This window comes from Nannobrachium achirus, assembly GCF_963921795.1.
Source record: "Nannobrachium achirus genome assembly, chromosome: 6".
Taxonomy (NCBI): domain Eukaryota; kingdom Metazoa; phylum Chordata; class Actinopteri; order Myctophiformes; family Myctophidae; genus Nannobrachium; species Nannobrachium achirus.
In genome coordinates this window covers 10,660,932-10,682,725 of record NC_137815.1, presented here as the reverse complement: position 1 = coordinate 10,682,725, position 21,794 = coordinate 10,660,932, and the positions used below count along the sequence as shown (strand labels likewise).

Here is a 21,794-nt window from a genome sequence, read left to right as displayed (position 1 = left end):
ATGCTAATGCTAACACAAATGCTAATGCTAACACATGCTGATGCTAACAAATGTTAATGCTAACAAATGTTAATGCTAACACATGCTAATGCTAACAAATGCTAATGCTGCAAACTGGAGATATAGCTGTTTAAAGCTAAGCCAATAGGAAGATAGGGGCGGGGCTTTAGAGGGGGTGGGCCTTAAGTAATAAGTCCCTATTGGCCGTTTAAGTCCAGACACCAAGTTTCAAGACGGTACCATGCTGTGAACTGGAGTAGTGGCTGTTTAAAACCCAGCCAATAGGAATACAGAGGGGGCGGGGCTTAATCAATTACAGCCCATCCCTATTGGCTGGAAAAAGACCAAAGTTGTGTGTGCATTTTAAAGTTTAAATGACGTTGCTAGGCAAAAGTATGGCAGAGTTATGTGGCGCCAAATTTTCTGGATTTTTTTTCGAGTCCCCCATTCAAAGTCAATGGGGGTTTTAGCGCGTAGTTTTTTACGAATTACATTGCCATGGTTAGGCGGATCGGAAAGAAAAGTAATAGCACACCATTCCCGGCCGAGCCGCACATTTTGATGTATATATTGCGGGGGTGGCGTAAATCGTGCGGCAGTTATTACGTGCAGAAATTTCCCCCATTCTAAGTCAATGGGGTTCTTTGGCGTCGTTTTTTGCGAATTACGTCGCAATGGTAACGCGGATCGGAAAGAAAAGTAATAGCACCCCATTCCCGGCCGAGACGCACGTTTTGATGTATATATTGCGGCGGTGGTGTAAATCGTGTGGCACTTATTACGTGCCGAAATTTGTGGCGAAACTAACTAACTAACTAATTAACTAGAAAAGAAAATTTCTAAGAAATTTTAAGTGTGCCTGCAGCTCGCTAAGTCTGTGCAACCTTGTGTAGCGGTTGGTGTTAGTGTTTCGTTTTGAGAGGGTTGTTCCCCCTGAAAAACACGTTTTGGCATGAAACGGTTAAGTTTTGCGCGTTTGTGGTGCCCCCTATGGGTCGAAGTGGAAATGCTTTTGGATATATGTTCAATATAGCGCCCCCCACTTGTGGTTAAAATTTGGTGTTGACTGGATGTTTCGTTTGTGATTTATGGCTACTTCTTACAAAACGGGCTCCTCCCGCTAACTTTGGAACCCTGTTACGGAAGAACGGTATGGACTATCAAAATATCGTTTAAATATGTTTATCGCATGAGTCCATAGATCGTGTGTATTGCTTTTTGTGACATTTGGAGAAAATATGTAGGAAAAAGAGCAAAAAGTGTGTTTTGAAGAAAATTCAAAATGGCGGAAAATCTATCCTGACGCAAATGGGCGTGGCCTATATGAGGAGATGTGTCATGACCCAAGGAATCCAGGGAAAAAGGAATTTTAATTTTCCGACCCACGGTTCAAGAGTTACAGGCCGAAAGGTAAAGTGGACTGTTATAACGCCACTATGAGGCCAACTGACGAAATAATTTTTTATTTAATCCTTGATATCATTATAAATCTCCTCTCCAAGTTTTGAAACTGTAGCCCCTATGGTTTGCGAGAAAAAAAATATTGAATGTGAGTTTTTGCGATTCCCATTATAAGTCAATGGGTAAAATTAATTCACTAATAAATTAATATCAATTAAACGATACAACTTTTCTCTTAGAAAAGTAATAGCACCCCATTCCCGGCCGAGCCGCAAGTTTTGATGTATATATTGCGGCGGTGGCGTAAATTGTGCGGCAGTTATTACGTGCCGAAATTTTGTGAAGTGATTATTATTATTATACTAGAAAAGAAAATTTCTAAGAAATTTTAAGTGTGCCTGCAGCTCGCTAAGTCTGTGCAACCTTGTGTAGCGGTTGGTGTTAGTGTTTCGTTTTGAGAGGGTCGTTCCCCCTGAAAAACACGTTTTGGCATGAAACGGTTACGTTTTGCGCGTTTGTGGTGCCCCCTATGGGTCAAAGTGGAAATGCTTTTGGGTATATGTTCAGTATAGTGCCCCCCACTTGTGGTTAAAATTTGGTGTTGACTGGATGTTTCGTTTGTGATTTATGGCTACTTCTTACAAAACAGGCTCCTCCCGCTAACTTTGGAACTCTGTTACGGAAGAACGGTATGGACTATCAAAATATCGTTTAAATATGTTTATCGCATGAGTCCATAGATCGTGTGTATCGATTTTTGTGACATTTGGAGAAAATATGTAGGAAAAGGAGCAAAAAGTGTATTTTGAAGAAAATTCAAAATGGCAGAAAATCTATCCTGACGTAAATGGGCGTGGCCTATATGAGGAGATGCGTCATGACCCAAGGAATCCAGGGAAAAAGGAATTTTAATTTTCTGACCCACGGTTCAAGAGTTACAGGCCGAAAGGTAAAGTGGACTGTTATAGCGCCACCATGAGGCCAACTGACGAAATATTTTTTTATTTAATCTTTGATATCATTATAAATCTCCTCTCCAAGTTTTGAAACTGTAGCCCCTATGGTTTGCGAGAAAAAAAATATTGAATGTGAGTTTTTGCGATTCCCATTATAAGTCAATGGGTAAATTAATTCACTAATAAATTAATATCAATTAAACGATACAACTTTTCTCTTAGAAAAGTAATAGCACCCCATTCCCAGCCGAGCCGCACGTTTTGATGTATATATTGCGGCGGTGGCGTAAATTGTGCGGCAGTTATTACGTGCCGAAATTTTGTGAAGTGATTATTATTATTATATAAGTATGGCGGATTACAATAAGTGTTTTGCCATTGCATGGCAGGCACACTTAATAAGTATGGCGGATTACAATAAGTGTTTTGCCATTGCATGGCAGGCACACTTAACTAGAAAAGAACATTTCGTGTGCCTGCAGCTCGCTAAGTGTGTGAAACCTTGTATGTGTTAACATTAGCATCTTTGTTAGCATTAGCATTTGTTAGCATTAGCATGTGTTAGCATTAGCAATATGGTTTCTTGTTTTTAAGAAATAGGCTCCTCCCACAAGTTCCGCAAGGCGATTACGTTGTCCCGTCGCTCCCGAGATCGTTTGTGTTTCCTTTTGAGAGGGTCGTTCCCCCTGAAAAACACGTTTTGGCATGAAACGGTTACGTTTTGCGCGTTTGTGGTGCCCCCTATGGGTCGAAGTGGAAATGCTTTTGGGTATATGTTCAGTATAGCGCCCCCCACTTGTGGTTAAAATGTGGTGTTGACTGGATGTTTCGTTTGTGATTTATGGCTACTTCTTACAAAACGGGCTCCTCCCGCTAACTTTGGAACCCTGTTACGGAAGAACGGTATGGACTATCAAAATATCGTTTAAATATGTTTATCGCATGAGTCCATAGATCGTGTGTATCGATTTGTGTGACATTTGGAGAAAATATGTAGGAAAAGGAGCAAAAAGTGTGTTTTGAAGAAAATTCAAAATGGCGGAAAATCTATCCTGACGCAAATGGGCGTGGCCTGTATGAGGAGATGCGTCATGACCCAAGGAATCCAGGGAAAAAGGAATTTTAATTTTCCGACCCACGGTTCAAGAGTTACAGGCCGAAAAGTAAAGTGGACTGTTATAGCGCCACCATGAGGCCAACTGACGAAATTATTTTTTATTTAATCCTTGATATCATTATAAATCTCCTCTCCAAGTTTTGAAACTGTAGCCCCTATGGTTTGCGAGAAAAACAATATTTAATGTGAGTTTTTGCGATTCCCATTATAAGTCAATGAGTAAAATTAATTCACTAATAAATTAATATAAATTAAACGATACAACTTTTCTCTTAGAAAAGTAATAGCACACCATTCCCGGCCGAGCCGCACGTTTTGATGTATATATTGCGGCGGTGGCGTAAATTGTGCGGCAGTTATTAGCGCACCAAATTTGTGGGATCATTAATTAATCAAGTATGGCGGATTACAATAAGTGTTTTGCAATTGCATGGCAGGCACACTTAATTAAGTATGGCGGATTACAATAAGTGTTTTGCCATTGCGTTGCATGGCAGGCACACTTAATAATAATTTTGGCCATTGTCAGACTGACTTACATTCCTCTTCTATGGATTGATAAGGGATGTAAACAAAGGCCGCCCTACAACGGCCAAAATGATTATTTTATCATCATTTAAGTGTGCCTGCCATGCAATGGCAAAACACTTATTGTAATCCGCCATACTTATATATTCCGACAAAATTTCGGCACGTAATAAGTGCCGCACGATTTACACCACCGCCGCAATATATACATCAAAACGTGCGCCTCGGCCGGGAATGGGGGGCTATTACTTTTCTAAGAGAAAAGTTGTATCGTTTAATTGATATTAATTTATTAGTGAATTAATTTTACCCATTGACTTATAATGGGAATCGCAAAAACTCACATTCAATATTTTTTTTTCTCGCAAACCATAGGGGCTACAGTTTCAAAACTTGGAGAGGAGATTTATAATGATATCAAGGATTAAATAAAAAAATATTTCGTCAGTTGGCCTCATGGTGGCGCTATAACAGTCCACTTTACCTTTCGGCCTGTAACTCTTGAACCGTGGGTCGGAAAATTAAAATTCAGTTTTCCCTGGATTCCTTGGGTCATGACGCATCTCCTCATATAGGCCACGCCCATTTGCGTCAGGATAGATTTTCCGCCATTTTGAATTTTCTTCAAAACACACTTTTTGCTCCTTTTCCTACATATTTTCTCCAAATGTCACAAAAATCGATACAGACGATCTATGGACTCATGCGATAAACATATTTAAACGATATTTTGATAGTCCATACCGTTCTTCCGTAACAGGGTTCCAAAGTTAGCGGGAGGAGCCCGTTTTGTAAGAAGTAGCCATAAATCACAAACGAAACATCCAGTCAACACCAAATTTTAACCACAAGTGGGGGGCGCTATACTGAACATATACCCAAAAGCATTTCCACTTCGACCCATAGGGGGCACCACAAACTCGCAAAACGTAACCGTTTCATGACAAAACGTGTTTTTCAGGGGGAACGACCCTCTCAAAACGAAACACTAACACCAACCGCTACACAAGGTTGCACAGACTTAGCGAGCTGCAGGCACACTTAAAATTTCGTAGAAATTTTCTTTTCTAGTTTACGATTGTTGTGGTCATTTTTTAATAGAAACACATATATGAAGCTTATTTTATTATAAAACATTTTCGAAACATTATTAAGTGTGCCTGCCATGCAATGCAATGGCAAAACACTTATTGTAATCCGCCATACTTAAGTAAGTAAGTAAGTAAGTGATGTCGCCACAAAATTTCGGCACGTAATAAGTGCCGCACGATTTACGCCACCGCCGCAATATATACATCAAAACGTGCGGCTCGGCCGGGAATGGGGTGCTATTACTTTTCTTTCCGATCCGCGTTACCATTGCGACGTAATTCGCAAAAAACGACGCCAAAAAACCCCATTGACTTAGAATGGGGAAACTTCGGCACGTAATAACTGCCGCACGATTTACGCCACCCCCGCAATATATACATAAAAATGTGCGGCTCGGCCGGGAATGGTGTGCTATTACTTTTCTTTCCGATCCGCGTTACCATGGCAACGTATTTCGTAAAAAACTAAGCTCAAAACCCCCCATTGACTTTGAATGGGGGACTCAGAAACTTTGGCCCCACATTACTCTGACATACTTTTGCCTAGCAACGTCACTTAAACTTTAAAATGCACACACAACTTTGGTCTTTTTCCGACCAATAGGGATGAGCTGTAATTGATTAAGCCCCGCCCCCTCTGTAACAGGAAGTGCCCTTCGCCAAACAGGAAGTGCCTCTACATCTCATGAACCGTTTGTCGTACAGACGCACGGACTGCGTCATATGACTTGATTAAGAGTCCTTAAGCTTAAGTGGTGCTTCCTGCGCCAAACAGGAAGTGCCATTCGCCAAACAGGAAGTGACCCTTTTTCTCATGAACCGTTTGTCGTACAGACGCGCGGATGGCGTCATATGACTTGATTAAGAGTTCTTAACCTTAATTGGGGCCTATTTCGCCAAACAGGAAGTGCCCCTCACCAAACAGGAAGTGACCCTTTATCTCATGAACCGTTTGTCGTACAGACTTGTGGGTGGTGTCAAATGCTAATGCTAACACATGCTAATGCTAACACATGCTAATGCTAAAAATGCTAATGCTAAAAATGCTAATGCTAACACATGCTAATGCTAACAAATGCTAATGCTAAAAATGCTAATGCTAATGCTAACAAATGCTAATGCTAACACATGCTAATGCTAACAAACGCTAATGCTAACAAAAATGCTAATGCTAATAAATGCTAATGCTAACACATGCTAATGCTAATGCTAACATATGCTAATGTTAACACAAATGCTAATGCTAACACATGCTAATGCTAACAAATGCTAATGCTAACACATGCTAATGCTAAAAAATGCTAATGCTAACATATGCTAATGCTAAAAAAAATGCTAATGCTAACAAATGCTAATGCTAACACATGCTAATGGTAACAAATGCTACTGCTAACAAATGCTTATGCTAATGCTAACAAATGCTAATGCTAATGCTAATAAAAATTTAAAGCTAATGATAAAAATGCTGATGTAAATAATTTGAATAATGATGTTAATTTTAATGCAAAATGCTAATGCTAACACCAACTGCTATACAAGGATGCTAATGCTAACACTAACTGCTATACAAGGTTGCACACACTTAGCGAGCTGCAGGCACACTTAAAATTTCTTAGAAATTTTCTTTTCTAGTTTTTTATTTTAGCCTCTGTTTTTCAAGAAAAAGTTGACTATAGCTTCTTTAACTCATCTGGTGCCGATCCCGAACTAGTTCGGCTTTATTTCAATCCAATACAATCTTTTTTTTATTAATTCACTTACCCCGAGCTGCTTGTAGAGTCGTGGGTGGTCCTGGCTCGCTAGCCGCTAGCCAGCTAGCCGTTCTACTCTGTCCGACGATATATTCCATTAAAAATGGTTTAAAATACATTTTTGAGCTCCCCAATGTTCACCCGATGTTCGGCGCCGCTTCCGATGAGTACACGAGTGTGCCGATCCCGAAGTAGTCCGGCTTTATTTAATTACATGAATAAAATGATAAGAGGCCTTCTGAAGCCTGGCTTGATTTTTGTAGCTATTAGCCGAAAGCTAACAACGTCCCAGCCGGCCGTAATTTGCGAACGCAATCGCCAATCTCCGCCTAATCCAATGAAAGACCGCATCTTTAAAGGCTTATATCTCTTTTTTGTGTTTTAGGAAAGCGGCGCGAGGTTTATTTACGGCGAAATCGCCCAAAAATGATCTTTTAGATGACAAAATGGGAATAGCCATTCTGTTAGCATCTTCATCCGGGACATTTCCATGCCGTGCATGAACGTGAGCACGTCAGGTCCTGGAAGCTGAAGTCCTGGAAGCTAAAGCGCTCGCCTATGAGAGATGCGCTGGCATTCTTTGGCCCCTAGAGGGCGCTGGCACGCAAAGAGTTAACTGCTTTTTTCTACTTTTTCTGGCTTGGCCACTTTATTGCTGATTGCAGCTATATTCATTATTAAGTGTGCCTACCATGCAATGCAATGGCAAAACACTTATTGTAATCCGCCATACTTAATAATAATAATAATGACGGTGCCACAAATTTCGGCACGTAATAACTGCCGCACAATTCACGCCACCGCCGCAATATATACATCAAAACGTGCGGCTCGGCCGGGAATGGGGTGCTATTACTTTTCTTTCCGATCCACGTTACCATTGCGACGTAATTCGCAAAAAACTACGCCCAAAAACCCCATTGACTTAGAATGGGGGAAATTTCGGCACGTAATAACTGCCACACGATTTATGCCACCCCTGCAATATATGTGTCCCAGCACCCCCAGCAGCCAGTCATCTCGGGGACTGTCATTATTCCCTGTAGCCAAAATGATTTTTTTTTTGCTCTCTAAAAAGATAATGCCACAACAGCATCTCATAATATCTAGGCTACATTTCACTTAAACGCCAGAGCTTAACTCTGCATGTAAATAAGACTTTTTTTAATTAATGTGAGAGATCGGTACATAATTCTGTTAGTCCTCCCAGTTTATATTAGCTAAAATGCTAACTAGCCAGCCTTTGTTAGCCGTTTGTAGCCAAATGCGGTAATATCGGGACTCCATTACTTAGCGATGCAACGCACAGTATTTATCCCATTAATTTAATGCCACGTGTGTTCCAAATGAACAATTATTAACCACGTAATGTATGATTTTGTGTATTATTATTTATTATTCTTCCGCCGTTCTTGACTTCCGCTGTTTCTTCTTCTACGCTGGTGAAATGATCCTGGAGCGGCCTGGAGACGTCTGTGACGTATGCTCCGGTGCGGAAGCTTCCTTTGTCACTGAGTTAGCTTAGCATTGAATAGATCAGTGTCGTCCTAAACTATCTAATTCTAACGTTCAGGGCGTTTGTTTTTTTGGACAATAAATTGACAGCCAAGAAAACATGGATGGAATGCAATCGTTCACTCGCCGTCGGAAAGTTGACTTTAGAGTAGACTATTCTGGTTGACTGGCTATGAGTGGCTAACGGCTAACGCTAGCTAGCGCTAGCTGCAGCGCTAGCTGCAGGCTATAAACAAATAAAACGTGACCCAACTCTATTGTTGCTCTCTTCTACAAGCTCACAACGCGAGGCGGTTAAGCCTGTAGATTGTGTTTTATTATCAGGTCAGATAATTCTTCTGACTGAAGTTACACAAACACTGATTATGCTACATTTAGCACAGTTAGCCCTGTTGCGCACGTAATACATTCACTTCAACCCCTATGCTTCACCCTCATGTTGAGCAGTTAATCCTATTTGCTACGTACGTCTACAAAAACCTTCATATTTCAAAGATAACGTGCTTACTGAAGTCTCACAGATGTCACAGTATGGTACGCTCAAGCAGAATTACCCGTATCTTTCGTATTGTTTAATAAACTGCATTTTAATCCGATCAGATGCCATTTTCTGTTGTTTTTCAGCCATGCGACCCCATCGGTTGCGAGGTGTACTGCACTTAGATACATTAATACCTTTTTAAGGAAACGACGACCGATCGGATTAAAATGCTCCTCATTAAATAATACGATCATTACGGGACATTCTGCTGGAGCGTATCCTATGGTGACATCTGTGAGCCTTCACTAAGCAATTTATCTTTGTAATCTGACCGTTTGTGTAGACGTACGTAGCAAATTGGTTAAACTGCGTAACAGCAGATTGTGTTGAATTCACGGTTGGCGCAGCGTAGCGTCTTTACATTTAGCCCAATAATGCTTGAGATGCTGTTGTGGCATTATCTTTTTAGAGAGCAATAACTACATTTTAAAACATACATAAACCACTTTAGCCCTATGTTATACCAAGGCTATTTGAAAATAGCCGATCTACAAGCCCACAACGCATTGCGGTGCGACGCGTTGTGAGCTTGTAGATCTGCTATTTTCAAACATTTTGTACTTTTACTTTTGGTACTTTAAGTACATTTGGATACCAATACTTTTGTACTTTTACTCAAGTACATTTTTAATTCTGGACTTTTACTTGTAACAGAGTGATTCTACATTGCAGAATTGATACTTTTACTTAATTATAAAATGTTGGTACTTTTTCCACCACTGTGTAAACGTTTGTGTTCTCATGCCAATAAAGCTTCTTTGAATTGAAGATTGAATTGAAGATTGCTCCCCATGTGGCGGAGTCAGGTCATTGCAGGTTAGAAATTTATTTAAAACTTGAATATCTCAAAAGTCCTATTTCAGCATGGCATCATTCTATAAGCCATATCTTCAAAACTGTTGGGTCAATCTCCACAACCAATATATCATTTTGTAGCTATGATCCCCAGCTTTCAAATGAAATGAAAAAATGAAAATGAAAAAAATTGCAATGACTGGCTGCTGGGGGTGCTGGGACACATATACATAAAAATGTGCGGCTCGGCCGGGAATGGTGTGCTATTACATTTCTTTCCGATCCGCATTACCATGGCAACATAATTCGTATAAAACGACGCGCTAAAACCCCCATTGACTTTGAATGGGGGACTCTGAAAAAAAACCAGAAACTTTGGCCCCACATTACTCTGACATACTTTTGCCTAGCAACGTCACTTAAACTTTAAAATGCACACACAACTTTGGTCTTTTTACAGGCAATAGGGATGAGCTGTAATTGATTAAGCCCCGCCCCCTCTGTAACAGGAAGTGCCCTTTGCCAAACAGGAAGTGCCTCTACATCTCATGAACCGTTTGTCGTACAGACGCGTGGGAGGCGTCAAATTACTTGATTAAGAGTCCTTAAACTTAATTGGGGCCTATTTCACCAAAAAGGAAGTGCCCCTCACCAAACAGGAAGTGACCCTTGATCTTGTGAACCGTTTGTCGTACAGACGCGTGGGTTGCGTCAAATGACTTGATTAAGAGTCCTTAACCTTAATTGGGGCCTATTTCACCAAACAGGAAGTGCCCCTCACCAAACAGGAAGTGACTCTTGATCTCGTGAACCGTTTGTCGTACAGACGCGTGGGTGGCGTTAAATGACTTGATTAAGAGTCCTTAACCTTAATTTGGGCCTATTTCGCCAAACAGGAAGTGACCCTCACCAAACAGGAAGTGACTTTATATCTTGTGAACCGTTTGTCGTACAGACGTGTGGGTGGCGTCAAATTACTTGATTAAGAGTCCTTAACCTTAATTGGGGTCTATTTCGCCAAACAGGAAGTGCCCCTCACCAAACAGGAAGTGACCCTATATCTCGTGAACCGTTTGTCGTACAGACGTGTGGGTGGCGCCATATGACTTGATTAAGAGTCCTTAACCTGATTTGTGGCCTATTTTGCCAAACAGGAAGTGCCCCTTACCAAACAGGAAGTGACCCTTTATCTCGTGAACCGTTTGTTGTACAGACGCGTGGGTGGCGTCAAATGACTTGATTAAGAGTCCTTAACCTTAATTGGGGCCTATTTTGCCAAACAGGAAGTGCCCCTCACCAAACAGGAAGTGAGCCTTTATCTCGTGAACCGTTTGTCGTACAGACATGTGGGTGGTGTCATATGAAAAACGATAATGATAAAGCTTATGCAAAAGATGCTAATGTTAAAAAATGTAACGCTAATGCTAACACCAACCACTACACAAGGTTGCACAGACTTAGCGAGCTGCAGGCACACTTAAAATTTCTTAGAAATTTTCTTTTCTAGTTATTATTATTACCCCTATCGATAAATCGGTTCACGAAGCCGAGGTCCTAGGGCTGGTGTACACGACAAATTTCCAAACCCCACTGTGTGTTCCCTGGGGGCGTGAAAAATAAGGGGGTGGGCTCTACATGTCCTCTGGGACCCCATCTACGTATGGACACCACTTGTTCGCCCATCCGTCTTACGGATGCTTTTTTATTCCATTTTATTTGTTTAGGGTCCTATCTTGCAGTTCAAGCTTATTTCCACAGGGTGGCAGGCTACTTTCCCAACCTACTGGAGGTGAACATGCAGGGGCGTCAATTGGGTATGGCAACCTATGGCAGCTGCCATACCTTGGCTACAGGGGGGAAATAATTAAATGTACTTTTCATCGTGCCTGTTGCTAAGGTATGGCTGGTGTCTTGCAAGACACCAGTCATGTTGCCATACCTTAGCCTTTCCTGAACTGACGCCGCTGTGAACATGTGTACACAGCCAGCATATTACTCAATGCCAAACTTTGCACACACACTCCTTGCCTGCCAATCCACAACCTCCACCCCACAAGGGACCCCTGGAGCTCCAGGGACCCCTAGGGCTTATCTCCCGATTAGGACACTTTCCAGCATAGTGACATGCAGAACAAACTGTCCATATAGTATGGTTTACATAAAAGTCAGTTGTCTTTCACACACACACACACACACACACACACACACACACACACACACACACACATATATATATATATACATATACATATACATATATATATATATATATATATATATATATATATTTCATTTATTTATTTCATGAATATTTTTCATCACAATTGGGTTTGTGGGGAGCCATCCCTGCTTCAAGCTGTCACAGCACGGCACCAACACTTCAAACTAGTTAAAAAACCCAATACAGCAGATCTACAAGCGCCTCACAGATCTACAAGCACCTCGCACATGCCAGGGACAGAGTTAGGTTGGCCTGCATAAGCCTTGCTGTCAACACACTATACTACACCACTCAGGCCACCAAGCCAGGTGTGGTCAATTAGTGCCTTCTTTTGATCAGTGGCTTCTGCTTGATGAGTGGCACCAGTCTGTCTTTGTTCACTGGTCAGTCAAGTTCACTGGGAGAGAATATGTTTCATATCAGTGCAAGTGTATTTGTTTTCCATTTGGACTTACTGTGTTTTGTTGGTACAGTATGCGTGCGACTAACATATTTCTGATAATTCCAATTTGTTTGTTGTTTAATTAGCCGGATTGTGAATGCCCTGCATTTTTCTTTCATCTTTAGAACCACACGTGTGTAACAAAACAGAGTGGTGATCATTTGGTGTGGGTGAAGAGAAGAAAAACATTTCATTAAAGGAGTAGTTCACCCCAAAGTGACTTTTTTTCTATTGAACTCAAGTCTCCATGGCGTGAGTAATACATTGAAAAAATAAGTCATTTTGGGGGTGAACTACTCCTTGAATGTCAGTTTTGTGGCGTTTTGACTGGACACCCTGAGGATATTGCCAGATAGATAGACAGACAGACAGACAGACAGACAGACAGAGAATTGTAGGCCTTGCATTTATTTGACTTGGTTCCAACAGATGGCGAAAATAGCTAATCTTCAAGCTCACAATGCCTCACTGTTTGGACAAAGAGTTGAGGTGTTACATTTTGTAAAACACAGCCTTGTGAAAATAGCAGATCTACATGCTCACAACACCTCACAACGCAGGGCGGCGTGAGCATGTAGATCTGATATTTTCACAATTTCTGCCCCTAATATTTAATTTATCATTTTAAAAGTATTAAAAAGTCCTTAAAGCTATACTGTGTAAGTTGCTCAACTAGTGGTCAGTAGCGTCCGCGTCTTTCGGCCGTTTTTCGCCGCGGACCGGGCCTCACACCCCCGTGTCACCCCCGCGTCTGCCTCCACCTCGCCGAGATCTATCTTTAGAGGGGTCCCTGGTTCCTGTGCGTTCAGGCATTCCGGAGAAACGGAGTGTTTCACCCGAGTATAGATAGAGACACACGGGCGCCTACAAATATGGCCGCCCTATTGTGATAGCTAGCGACCCCACTTCAAGATGCGCTGTGATTGGCCGGCAGTGTATAACCCTCGCTGTGATTGGCCGGTAGTGTATGATGACGTAATTTTTGCGCGAAAACCGGACCCCGGTCAGGATCATAGAAAACATATAAAGAGAAGGCTTCAGAAGCTGAAAATAACGGACTGGGTGTTCTAAAACTTTAGCGATTTAAGAGTTAGGACAATTTTAAGATTTGTTTTATAAAAAAAGTTACATGGTACAACTTTAAATTGTGTCTTTAGAAATGTGCAGATAGCCTCTGTACACTGTTGAGTGGAAAAACAATGTTTCACATTAAGCTAAACATTTGGGACCACCCAAGATCATTTGGAGACCCCTCTAGGGGTCCCATAGTTGAACCACTGACTTATAAGGGGAGTATGGAGACCCCTCTAGGGGTCCCATAGTTGAACCACTGACTTATAAGGGGAGTATATGAGGCTGGATCCGTCTGGAACACTGCACTAGGCTCTCGCCAGCTCTGTAGCTCTCCACACTTGAACAGTTGTGTCCTTAAATTCAATTATAATAATTAACCCCTGTGTATACGGGCAATAGTTTTACATGACTTTGTGTACACAGCCAATAGTTTTACATGAACATGTACTGTCTCGTGTAGCCCAACAGAGCCCATCACAGCACAACACGGCCCACCAGAGCCCAATACAGCCTACCAGAGCCCAATAGACTCCAGCAAACCTAAGTCCAGCCCAGTCCTGCCCAATAGGAGTATAGACCAGGGAAGGGGGGTAGTTAGATGACTCCACCAGGCCATTACAGTGACTGTAATGGCAGACCAGGGTAGACAGGACTGCACCAGACTCCACCAGGCTGCTCCATGCTCCAGCCAGCTCTGTAGATCCTGTGTACACGGCACTCCTAACTCGAAAGGTCAAGGAAAAGGGTTGTTTTAGGCGTCAAAACAGGCCCTTTGTCCTTAAAATGAATACAAAAATCAAAAAAATATGTTTTGTTTCAGGCAGGACACACGTTTCATATTTGAAGCATGCCCGATCTGATGGAATGGGTTTCGTGTCTCTCCGACACTTTGAACCCTTTACGATTGCGAAAAAGACACCGAAACCCGGATTTTTGTCCTTAAAATCAATAAAAAAAATCTAAAAAAATCTGTTTGTTTTACGAAGGAAACACTTTTCATATTTGAAGGATGCCTGATCCGATGGAATGGGTTTCGTGTCTCTCCGACAATTTTAACCCTTTATGATTGCGAAAAAGACACGAAATTTGCACGCCACCAACACGATTACACATTCTTTCGGATAAAAGACACTTATTCTGACTTACTTTTTGACGCTGAATCCAACAAACCCGGTCTCGTGTCTCTACGACACTCCTAACTCGAAAGGTCAAGGAAAAAGCCACTGTGTACACAGGCAATAGTTTTACATGACTTTGTGTACACGGGCAATAGTTTTACATGAACATGTCTAGGCTTTAGTACTGTACTGCCTCGTGTAGCCCAACAGAGCCCAGCACAGCACAACACGGCCCACCAGAGCCCAATACAGCCTACCAGAGCCCAATAGAGTCCAGCAAACCTAAGTCCAGCCCAGTCCTGCCGAGTAGGAGTATAGACCGGGGAAAGGGGGTAGTTAGATGACTCCACCAGGCCATTACTGTCCAGATCTGGCTTGAATATGCCAGACCAGGGTAGACAGGACTGCACCAGACTCCACCAGGCTGCTCCATGCTCCAGCCAGCTCTGTAGATCCTTGCACATGCGATTAACCACTGTGTACACGGGCAATAGTTTTAAGTTTTACATGAACCCTCAGAGGGACACTGTGGGCTTATCAAGTGGTCCATGGCCGGTTCTCAAAGTGAGGTCGGGGGGCCCACAGTGTCCCTCTGAGGGGACACGGCACAGACCGTGTACACGAAGGGCAGGAGCAAGTGTTCAAGTCCCATAGAATCTATGGGAAATGTACACAGGCGTGTACAAAGTCACCAGTAGTTTTACATGAACCCTCAGAGGGACACTGTGGGCTTATCAAGTGGTCCATGGTCGGTTCTCAAAGTGAGGTCGGGGGACCCTCAGAGGGACACTGTGGGCTTATCAAGTGTTCCATGGTCGGTTCTCAAAGTGAGGTCGGGGACCCTCAGAGGGACACTTTGGGCTTATCAAGTGGTCCATGGTCGGTTCTCAAAGTGAGGTCGGGGACCCTCAGAGGGACACTTTGGGCTTATCAAGTGGTCCATGGTCGGTTCTCAAAGTGAGGTCGGGGGACACTCAGAGGGACACTGTGGGCTTATCAAGTGGTCCATGGCCGGTTCTCAAAGTGAGGTCGGGGGGCCCACAGTGTCCCTCTGAGGGGACACGGCACAGACCGTGTACACAAAGGGCAGGAGCAAGTGTTCAAGTCCCATAGAATCTATGGGAAATGTACACAGGCGTGTACAAAGTCACCAGTAGTTTTACATGAACCCTCAGAGGGACACTGTGGGCTTATCAAGTGGTCCATGGTCGGTTCTCAAAGTGAGGTCGGGGACCCTCAGAGGGACACTGTGGGCTTATCAAGTGGTCCATGGTCGGTTCTCAAAGTGAGGTCGGGGGACCCTCAGAGGGACACTGTGGGCTTATCAAGTGGTCCATGGTCGGTTCTCAAAGTGAGGTCGGGGGACCCTCAGAGGGACACTGTGGGCTTATCAAGTGGTCCATGGTCGGTTCTCAAAGTGAGGTCGAGGGACCCTCAGAGGGACACCGTGGGCTTATCAAGTGGTCCATGGTCGGTTCTCAAAGTGAGGTCGGGGGACCCTCAGAGGGACACTGGGCTTATCAAGTGGGAGCACAAAGTTGGTGAGGGGGGTACTAGCTATAGTAGGATGATCAGGCTTGTCGAGGCCAAAGGGTGTACTAGAGTCTTAATAGGCACCATTAGGTTGTTCTAGGCCATTGTCTGCCCTTTAGCTGCTCACACAATTGAGACCAAACACTGTGTACAGGAGCCTTAGTTTGTGTGTACATGACCAATAGTTTTAAATGGATATTTCTAGTCCATCGCACACCGCTGCCTTGTGCACCCTTGGTTGGTTCGTCTTTGTTTGGGAAGGAGGGACTTTGAGGATGTACCTCACTTTGAGAACCGACCATGGACCACTTGATAAGCCCACAGTGTCCCTCTGAGGGTCCCCCGACCTCACTTTGAGAACCGACCATGGACCTCTTGATAAGCCCACGGTGTCCCTCTGAGGGTCCCTCGACCTCACTTTGAGAACCGACCATGGACCACTTGATAAGCCCACAGTGTCCCTCTGAGGGTCCCCCGACCTCACTTTGAGAACCGACCATGGACCACTTGATAAGCCCACAGTGTCCCTCTGAGGGTCCCCGACCTCACTTTGAGAACCGACCATGGAACACTTGATAAGCCCACAGTGTCCCTCTGAGGGTTCATGTAAAACTACTGGTGACTTTGTACACGCCTGTGTACATTTCCCATAGATTCTATGGGACTTGAACACTTGCTCCTGCCCTTCGTGTACACGGTCTGTGCCGTGTCCCCTCAGAGGGACACTGTGGGCCCCCCGACCTCACTTTGAGAACCGGCCATGGACCACTTGATAAGCCCACAGTGTCCCTCTGAGGGTCCCCCGACCTCACTTTGAGAACCACCACGGACCACTTGATAAGCCCACAGTGTCCCTCTGAGGGTCCCCCGACCTCACTTTGAGAACCGACCATGGACCACTTGATAAGCCCACAGTGTCCCTCTGAGGGTCCCCGACCTCACTTTGAGAACCGACCATGGACCACTTGATAAGCCCACAGTGTCCCTCTGAGGGTCCCCCGACCTCACTTTGAGGACCGACCATGGACCACTTGATAAGCCCACAGTGTCCCTCTGAGGGTCTCCGACCTCACTTTGAGAACCGACCATGGACCACTTGATTAGCCCACAGTGTCCCTCTGAGGGTCCCCCGACCTCACTTTGAGAACCGACCATGGACCACTTGATAAGCCCACAGTGTCCCTCTGAGGGTCCCCGACCTCACTTTGAGAACCGACCATGGACCACTTGATAAGCCCACAGTGTCCCTCTGAGGATCCCCCGACCTCACTTTGAGGACCGACCATGGACCACTTGATAAGCCCACAGTGTCCCTCTGAGGGTCCCCCGACCTCACTTTGAGAACCGACCATGGACCACTTGATAAGCCCACAGTGTCCCTCTGAGGGTCCCCCGACCTCACTTTGAGGACCGACCATGGACCACTTGATAAGCCCACAGTGTCCCTCTGAGGGTCCCCCGACCTCACTTTGAGAACCGACCATGGACCACTTGATAAGCCCACAGTGTCCCTCTGAGGGTCCCCGACCTCACTTTGAGAACCGACCATGGACCACTTGATAAGCCCACAGTGTCCCTCTGAGGGTTCATGTAAAACTACTGGTGACTTTGTACACGCCTGTGTACATTTCCCATTGATTCTATGGGACTTGAACACTTGCTCCTGCCCTTCGTGTACACGGTCTGTGCCGTGTCCCCTCAGAGGGACACTGTGGGCCCCCCGACCTCACTTTGAGAACCGGCCATGGACCACTTGATAAGCCCACAGTGTCCCTCTGAGGGTCCCCCGACCTCAGTTTGAGAACCGACCATGGACCACTTGATAAGCCCACAGTGTCCCTCTGAGGGTCCCCCGACCTCACTTTGAGAACCACCACGGACCACTTGATAAGCCCACAGTGTCCCTCTGAGGGTCCCCCGACCTCACTTTGAGAACCGACCATGGACCACTTGATAAGCCCACAGTGTCCCTCTGAGGGTCCCCCGACCTCACTTTGAGAACCACCACGGACCACTTGATAAGCCCACAGTGTCCCTCTGAGGGTCCCCCGACCTCACTTTGAGAACCGACCATGGATCACTTGATAAGCCCACAGTGTCCCTCTGAGGGTCCCCCGACCTCACTTTGAGAACCACCACGGACCACTTGATAAGCCCACAGTGTCCCTCTGAGGGTTCATGTAAAACTACTGGTCGTGAACACCAACTAGGGCCTGTGTACATATGGCTCTCTGCTGCCCCCCATTGAGAAACTATAGACGGCACAGACCGTGTACACGAAGGGCAGGAGCAAGTGTTCAAGTCCCATAGAATCTATGGGAAATGTACGAAGTCGTGTACAAAGTCACCGGTTGGTACACGAGCCATAGTTTTTTCCATTGTAGCTCCCTACAGTGTACACGACTTTGATTATTACCCTTTTTATTATTATTATTATTATTATTAAACGGAAGGTTGTCAGGTCGAGATACACATTTTATCAGGAGACATGATAGACAAGTGTGTTTATACAGCAATCAGTTAAAGCTGATACTTGTTAAAGACTGGAGAAAACTAGAAGAACTCTTAACCCTAGGATGCATGAGTGGGGTCAAAAATGACCCCAGGGGTTGTTATTCTTCAATATCTTTAAAATTAAAAGTTTAAATATTTTCATATTCCAGGTATTCCTCATAAAACATGTTTGTGACATGAGGCCATTTGCATTTTTATCATTCCTTTCATTAATTTTAAGAAATTGCAGTTTTTGTATCACTACCCCACTCTTCCATGAGTGGGGTCAAAAATGACCCCAATTAAAATCAATGCATTTTTGCAATAAACTACTTCGCTCTCACACATAACTCTGACATACTTTTGCCTAGCAACGTGATTTCAACTTTAAAACACTCACGCGACTTTGGCCTTTTTTCCGCCAATAGGGACGAGCTGGAATTGTTGAAGCCCCGCCCCCTCTGTCTACTAAACGCGTGCAGCAGGTGTCACACTTTGCTGTCACACTTTGCTCTCACACGTAACTCTGGCATACTTTTGCGTAGCAACGTGATTTCAACTTTAAAACGCTCACACGACTTGGCACTTTTTCCGGCCAATAGGGACGAGCTGTAATTGTTGAAGCCCCGCCCCCCTGTCTTCCTATTGGCTGGGCTTTAAACTCCATAACTCCAGTTCGCAGCATGGTACCGTCTCAAAATTTGGTGTCTGGACTTAGAACGCCATAGGGATGAGTTGCAATTGTTGAAGCCACGCCCCCTCTTCCCTCCTATTGGCTGGGCTTTAAACATCCATAACTCCAGTTTGCAGCATTGTATACAGTCTCGAAAATTGGTGTCTGGACTTAGATGGCCAATATGGACGAGCTGTAATTGTTGAAGCCCCGCCCCCTCTTACAAGTCTGTTGTTTCCACCCGCCCTGACGGTCGCTTACTGGTAATAGTATTAATAGTAGTAATAAAAGTAGTAATAGTGTAATAGTAGTAGTAATAGTAGTAATAATAGTTGCGACCGTAGATTGCAAGTATGTGAACGGTCAAAGCTTGTCCATATGTATGTATGTATCTCTGTCACACCTGACACTGTGGGTCTATGGGTTTGTCGCTCTGACATCAAGCTCTGATGTCACTGTGATGTCGGGGGAACCACTCTAACAGAATGGGTTTGCTGCTCTGACCTCACGCTCTGGCTTCACTATGATGTCAAACTAACAGAATCCCTTTTATGCCCATACATGGAGTTCCCTGAAGTCATTAATATTAAGCCCATATCTAACAGGACTTCATATGGGAATACCCATATATGGAGACCACATCGTCCACATACAACACTAACAGAATCCATATATGGCCAAGACATAAGGCCAAGACATCCCATATCTGTGTGGCAGGTTCTACAGACAGGGATCTCCATGTATGGGCATAAAAACGTTTAGTGTGACATCACAGTGAAGCCAGAGCGGCAAACACATTCTGTTAGAGTGGTTCCCCTGACATCACATTGACATCAGAGCATGATGTCAGAGCAACAAACCCATTGAACCACAGTGTCAGGCGTGACAGAGAGACATACAGTACGTATACATACATACATACATACCTACCTACAAGCTGTGACCGTTCACATACTAAACTTGCGACCTACGGTTGCAACTATTATTACTGATATCACTACTATTACTATTACTATTACTACTATTACTACTATTACCAGTAAGACTCCCTAATCGGGAGGTAAGCGACCGTCAGGTCACATGTTGATGAGATGAGTGTAGACATAGTGTGTACCGATTTGCGTGATTTTAGGGTAAAAATTGTAGGAGCTGTGTCCAAATACTACTATTACTATTACTACTACTACTATTACTACTATTACTACTATTGCCAGTAAGACACCCTAAGGGCGAGAAGTGACCGTCAGGGCGGGTGGAAACAACAGACTTGTCAGAGGGGGTGGGGCTTCAACAATTACAGCTCGTCCATATTGGCTGTCTAAGTCCAGACACCAAGTTACGAAACGGTACCATGCTGCAAAATGGAGTTATGGCTGTTTATAGCCAAGCCAATAGGAGGCAAGAGGGGGCGGGGCTTCAACAATTGCAGCTCATCCCTATGGTGGATTAAGTCCAGACACCAAGTTTCAAGACGGTACCATGCTGCGAACTGGAGTTATGGCTGTTTAAAGCCCAGCCAATAGGAAGACAGGGGCCGGAAAAAGTGCCAAGTCGTGTGAGCGTTTTAAAGTTGAAATCACGTTGCTACGCAAAAGTATGTCAGAGTTACGTGTGAGAGAAAAGTGTGAGAGCAAAGTGTGACAGCTGCTGCATGCGTTTAGTAGACAGAGGGGGCGGGGCTTCAACAATTACAGCTTGTCCCTATTGGCAGAAAAAAGGCCCAAGTCGTGTGAGTGTTTTAAAGTTGAAATCACGTTGCTAGGCAAAAGTATGGCAGAGTTACGTGTGAGAGCAAGTCGTTTATTGCAAAAATACATTGATTTTAATTGGGGTAATTTTTGACCCCACTCATGGAAGAGTGTAGGTATTGGTTGGTCATGCATCCAAGGGTTAAACTCCTTTAGCCCACCTTACTGCTACTGTTTATAAACTGTATTATACACAAGCTTGTTGAACAAACAGTGTTTAATGTGAGACGTTTGAGTCCTGTCTTTAATGCATCTCTTCATCCCTCCCTGTAGAACATGCCATCGCATGCATCTCTTCATCCCTCCCTGTAGAACATGCCATCGCTCTGTACGACTGTGAGGCCCAGGACAGTGACGACCTGAGTTTCAAGAAGGGAGACAAACTCAAAATCTTAGACAAGTGAGTGTGACACAGATTTCAATTTAGTTTTCCATGTTTAAAACATAAAGGATTATAGAACAAACCAACATGCTAGAGCTAAACACGTCACATCTTTTGTGAAGATAATTAATATGTAAAGTGCCATCACAAAAAAATGTGTGTGATACATGTTGCTATTTCTTTTTTTTTTTATCCACCTCTTTCCGCGGGAGTTTGCTGGAGGCGACTGGAGATTATTTGGACCACGGTTTAACAGCAAACATACAAGCTCACGTTGCGTCGCAGATGCAGCCTGTTGTGAGCTTGTAAATCACACTCGGCTGCGGCGCCGGAAGCGTCTGCCTAATGCACTATGGGGCGATGGAAACTCGTGGATATATATTTTGTATTCATACTGTACATTTAAACTGTGGTC

The 21,794-nt window shown here is 44.0% G+C and overlaps 1 protein-coding gene across 1 annotated transcript in view; it reads left to right on the top strand.

Moving 5' to 3' along the window:
- Positions 1 to 21,401, top strand: part of LOC308286810 (tyrosine-protein kinase HCK-like) — a gene marked incomplete at both ends in the record, with an annotated part of 115,363 nt that extends 93,962 nt beyond the window's left edge. Inside the window, one exon of the mRNA XM_080727934.1 lies at positions 21,271 to 21,401. Within this exon, the coding sequence (XP_080584060.1) occupies positions 21,271 to 21,401 (131 nt within the window). The remainder of the gene's footprint in view (positions 1 to 21,270) is intronic.
- Positions 21,402 to 21,794: the final 393 nt, after the last annotated feature.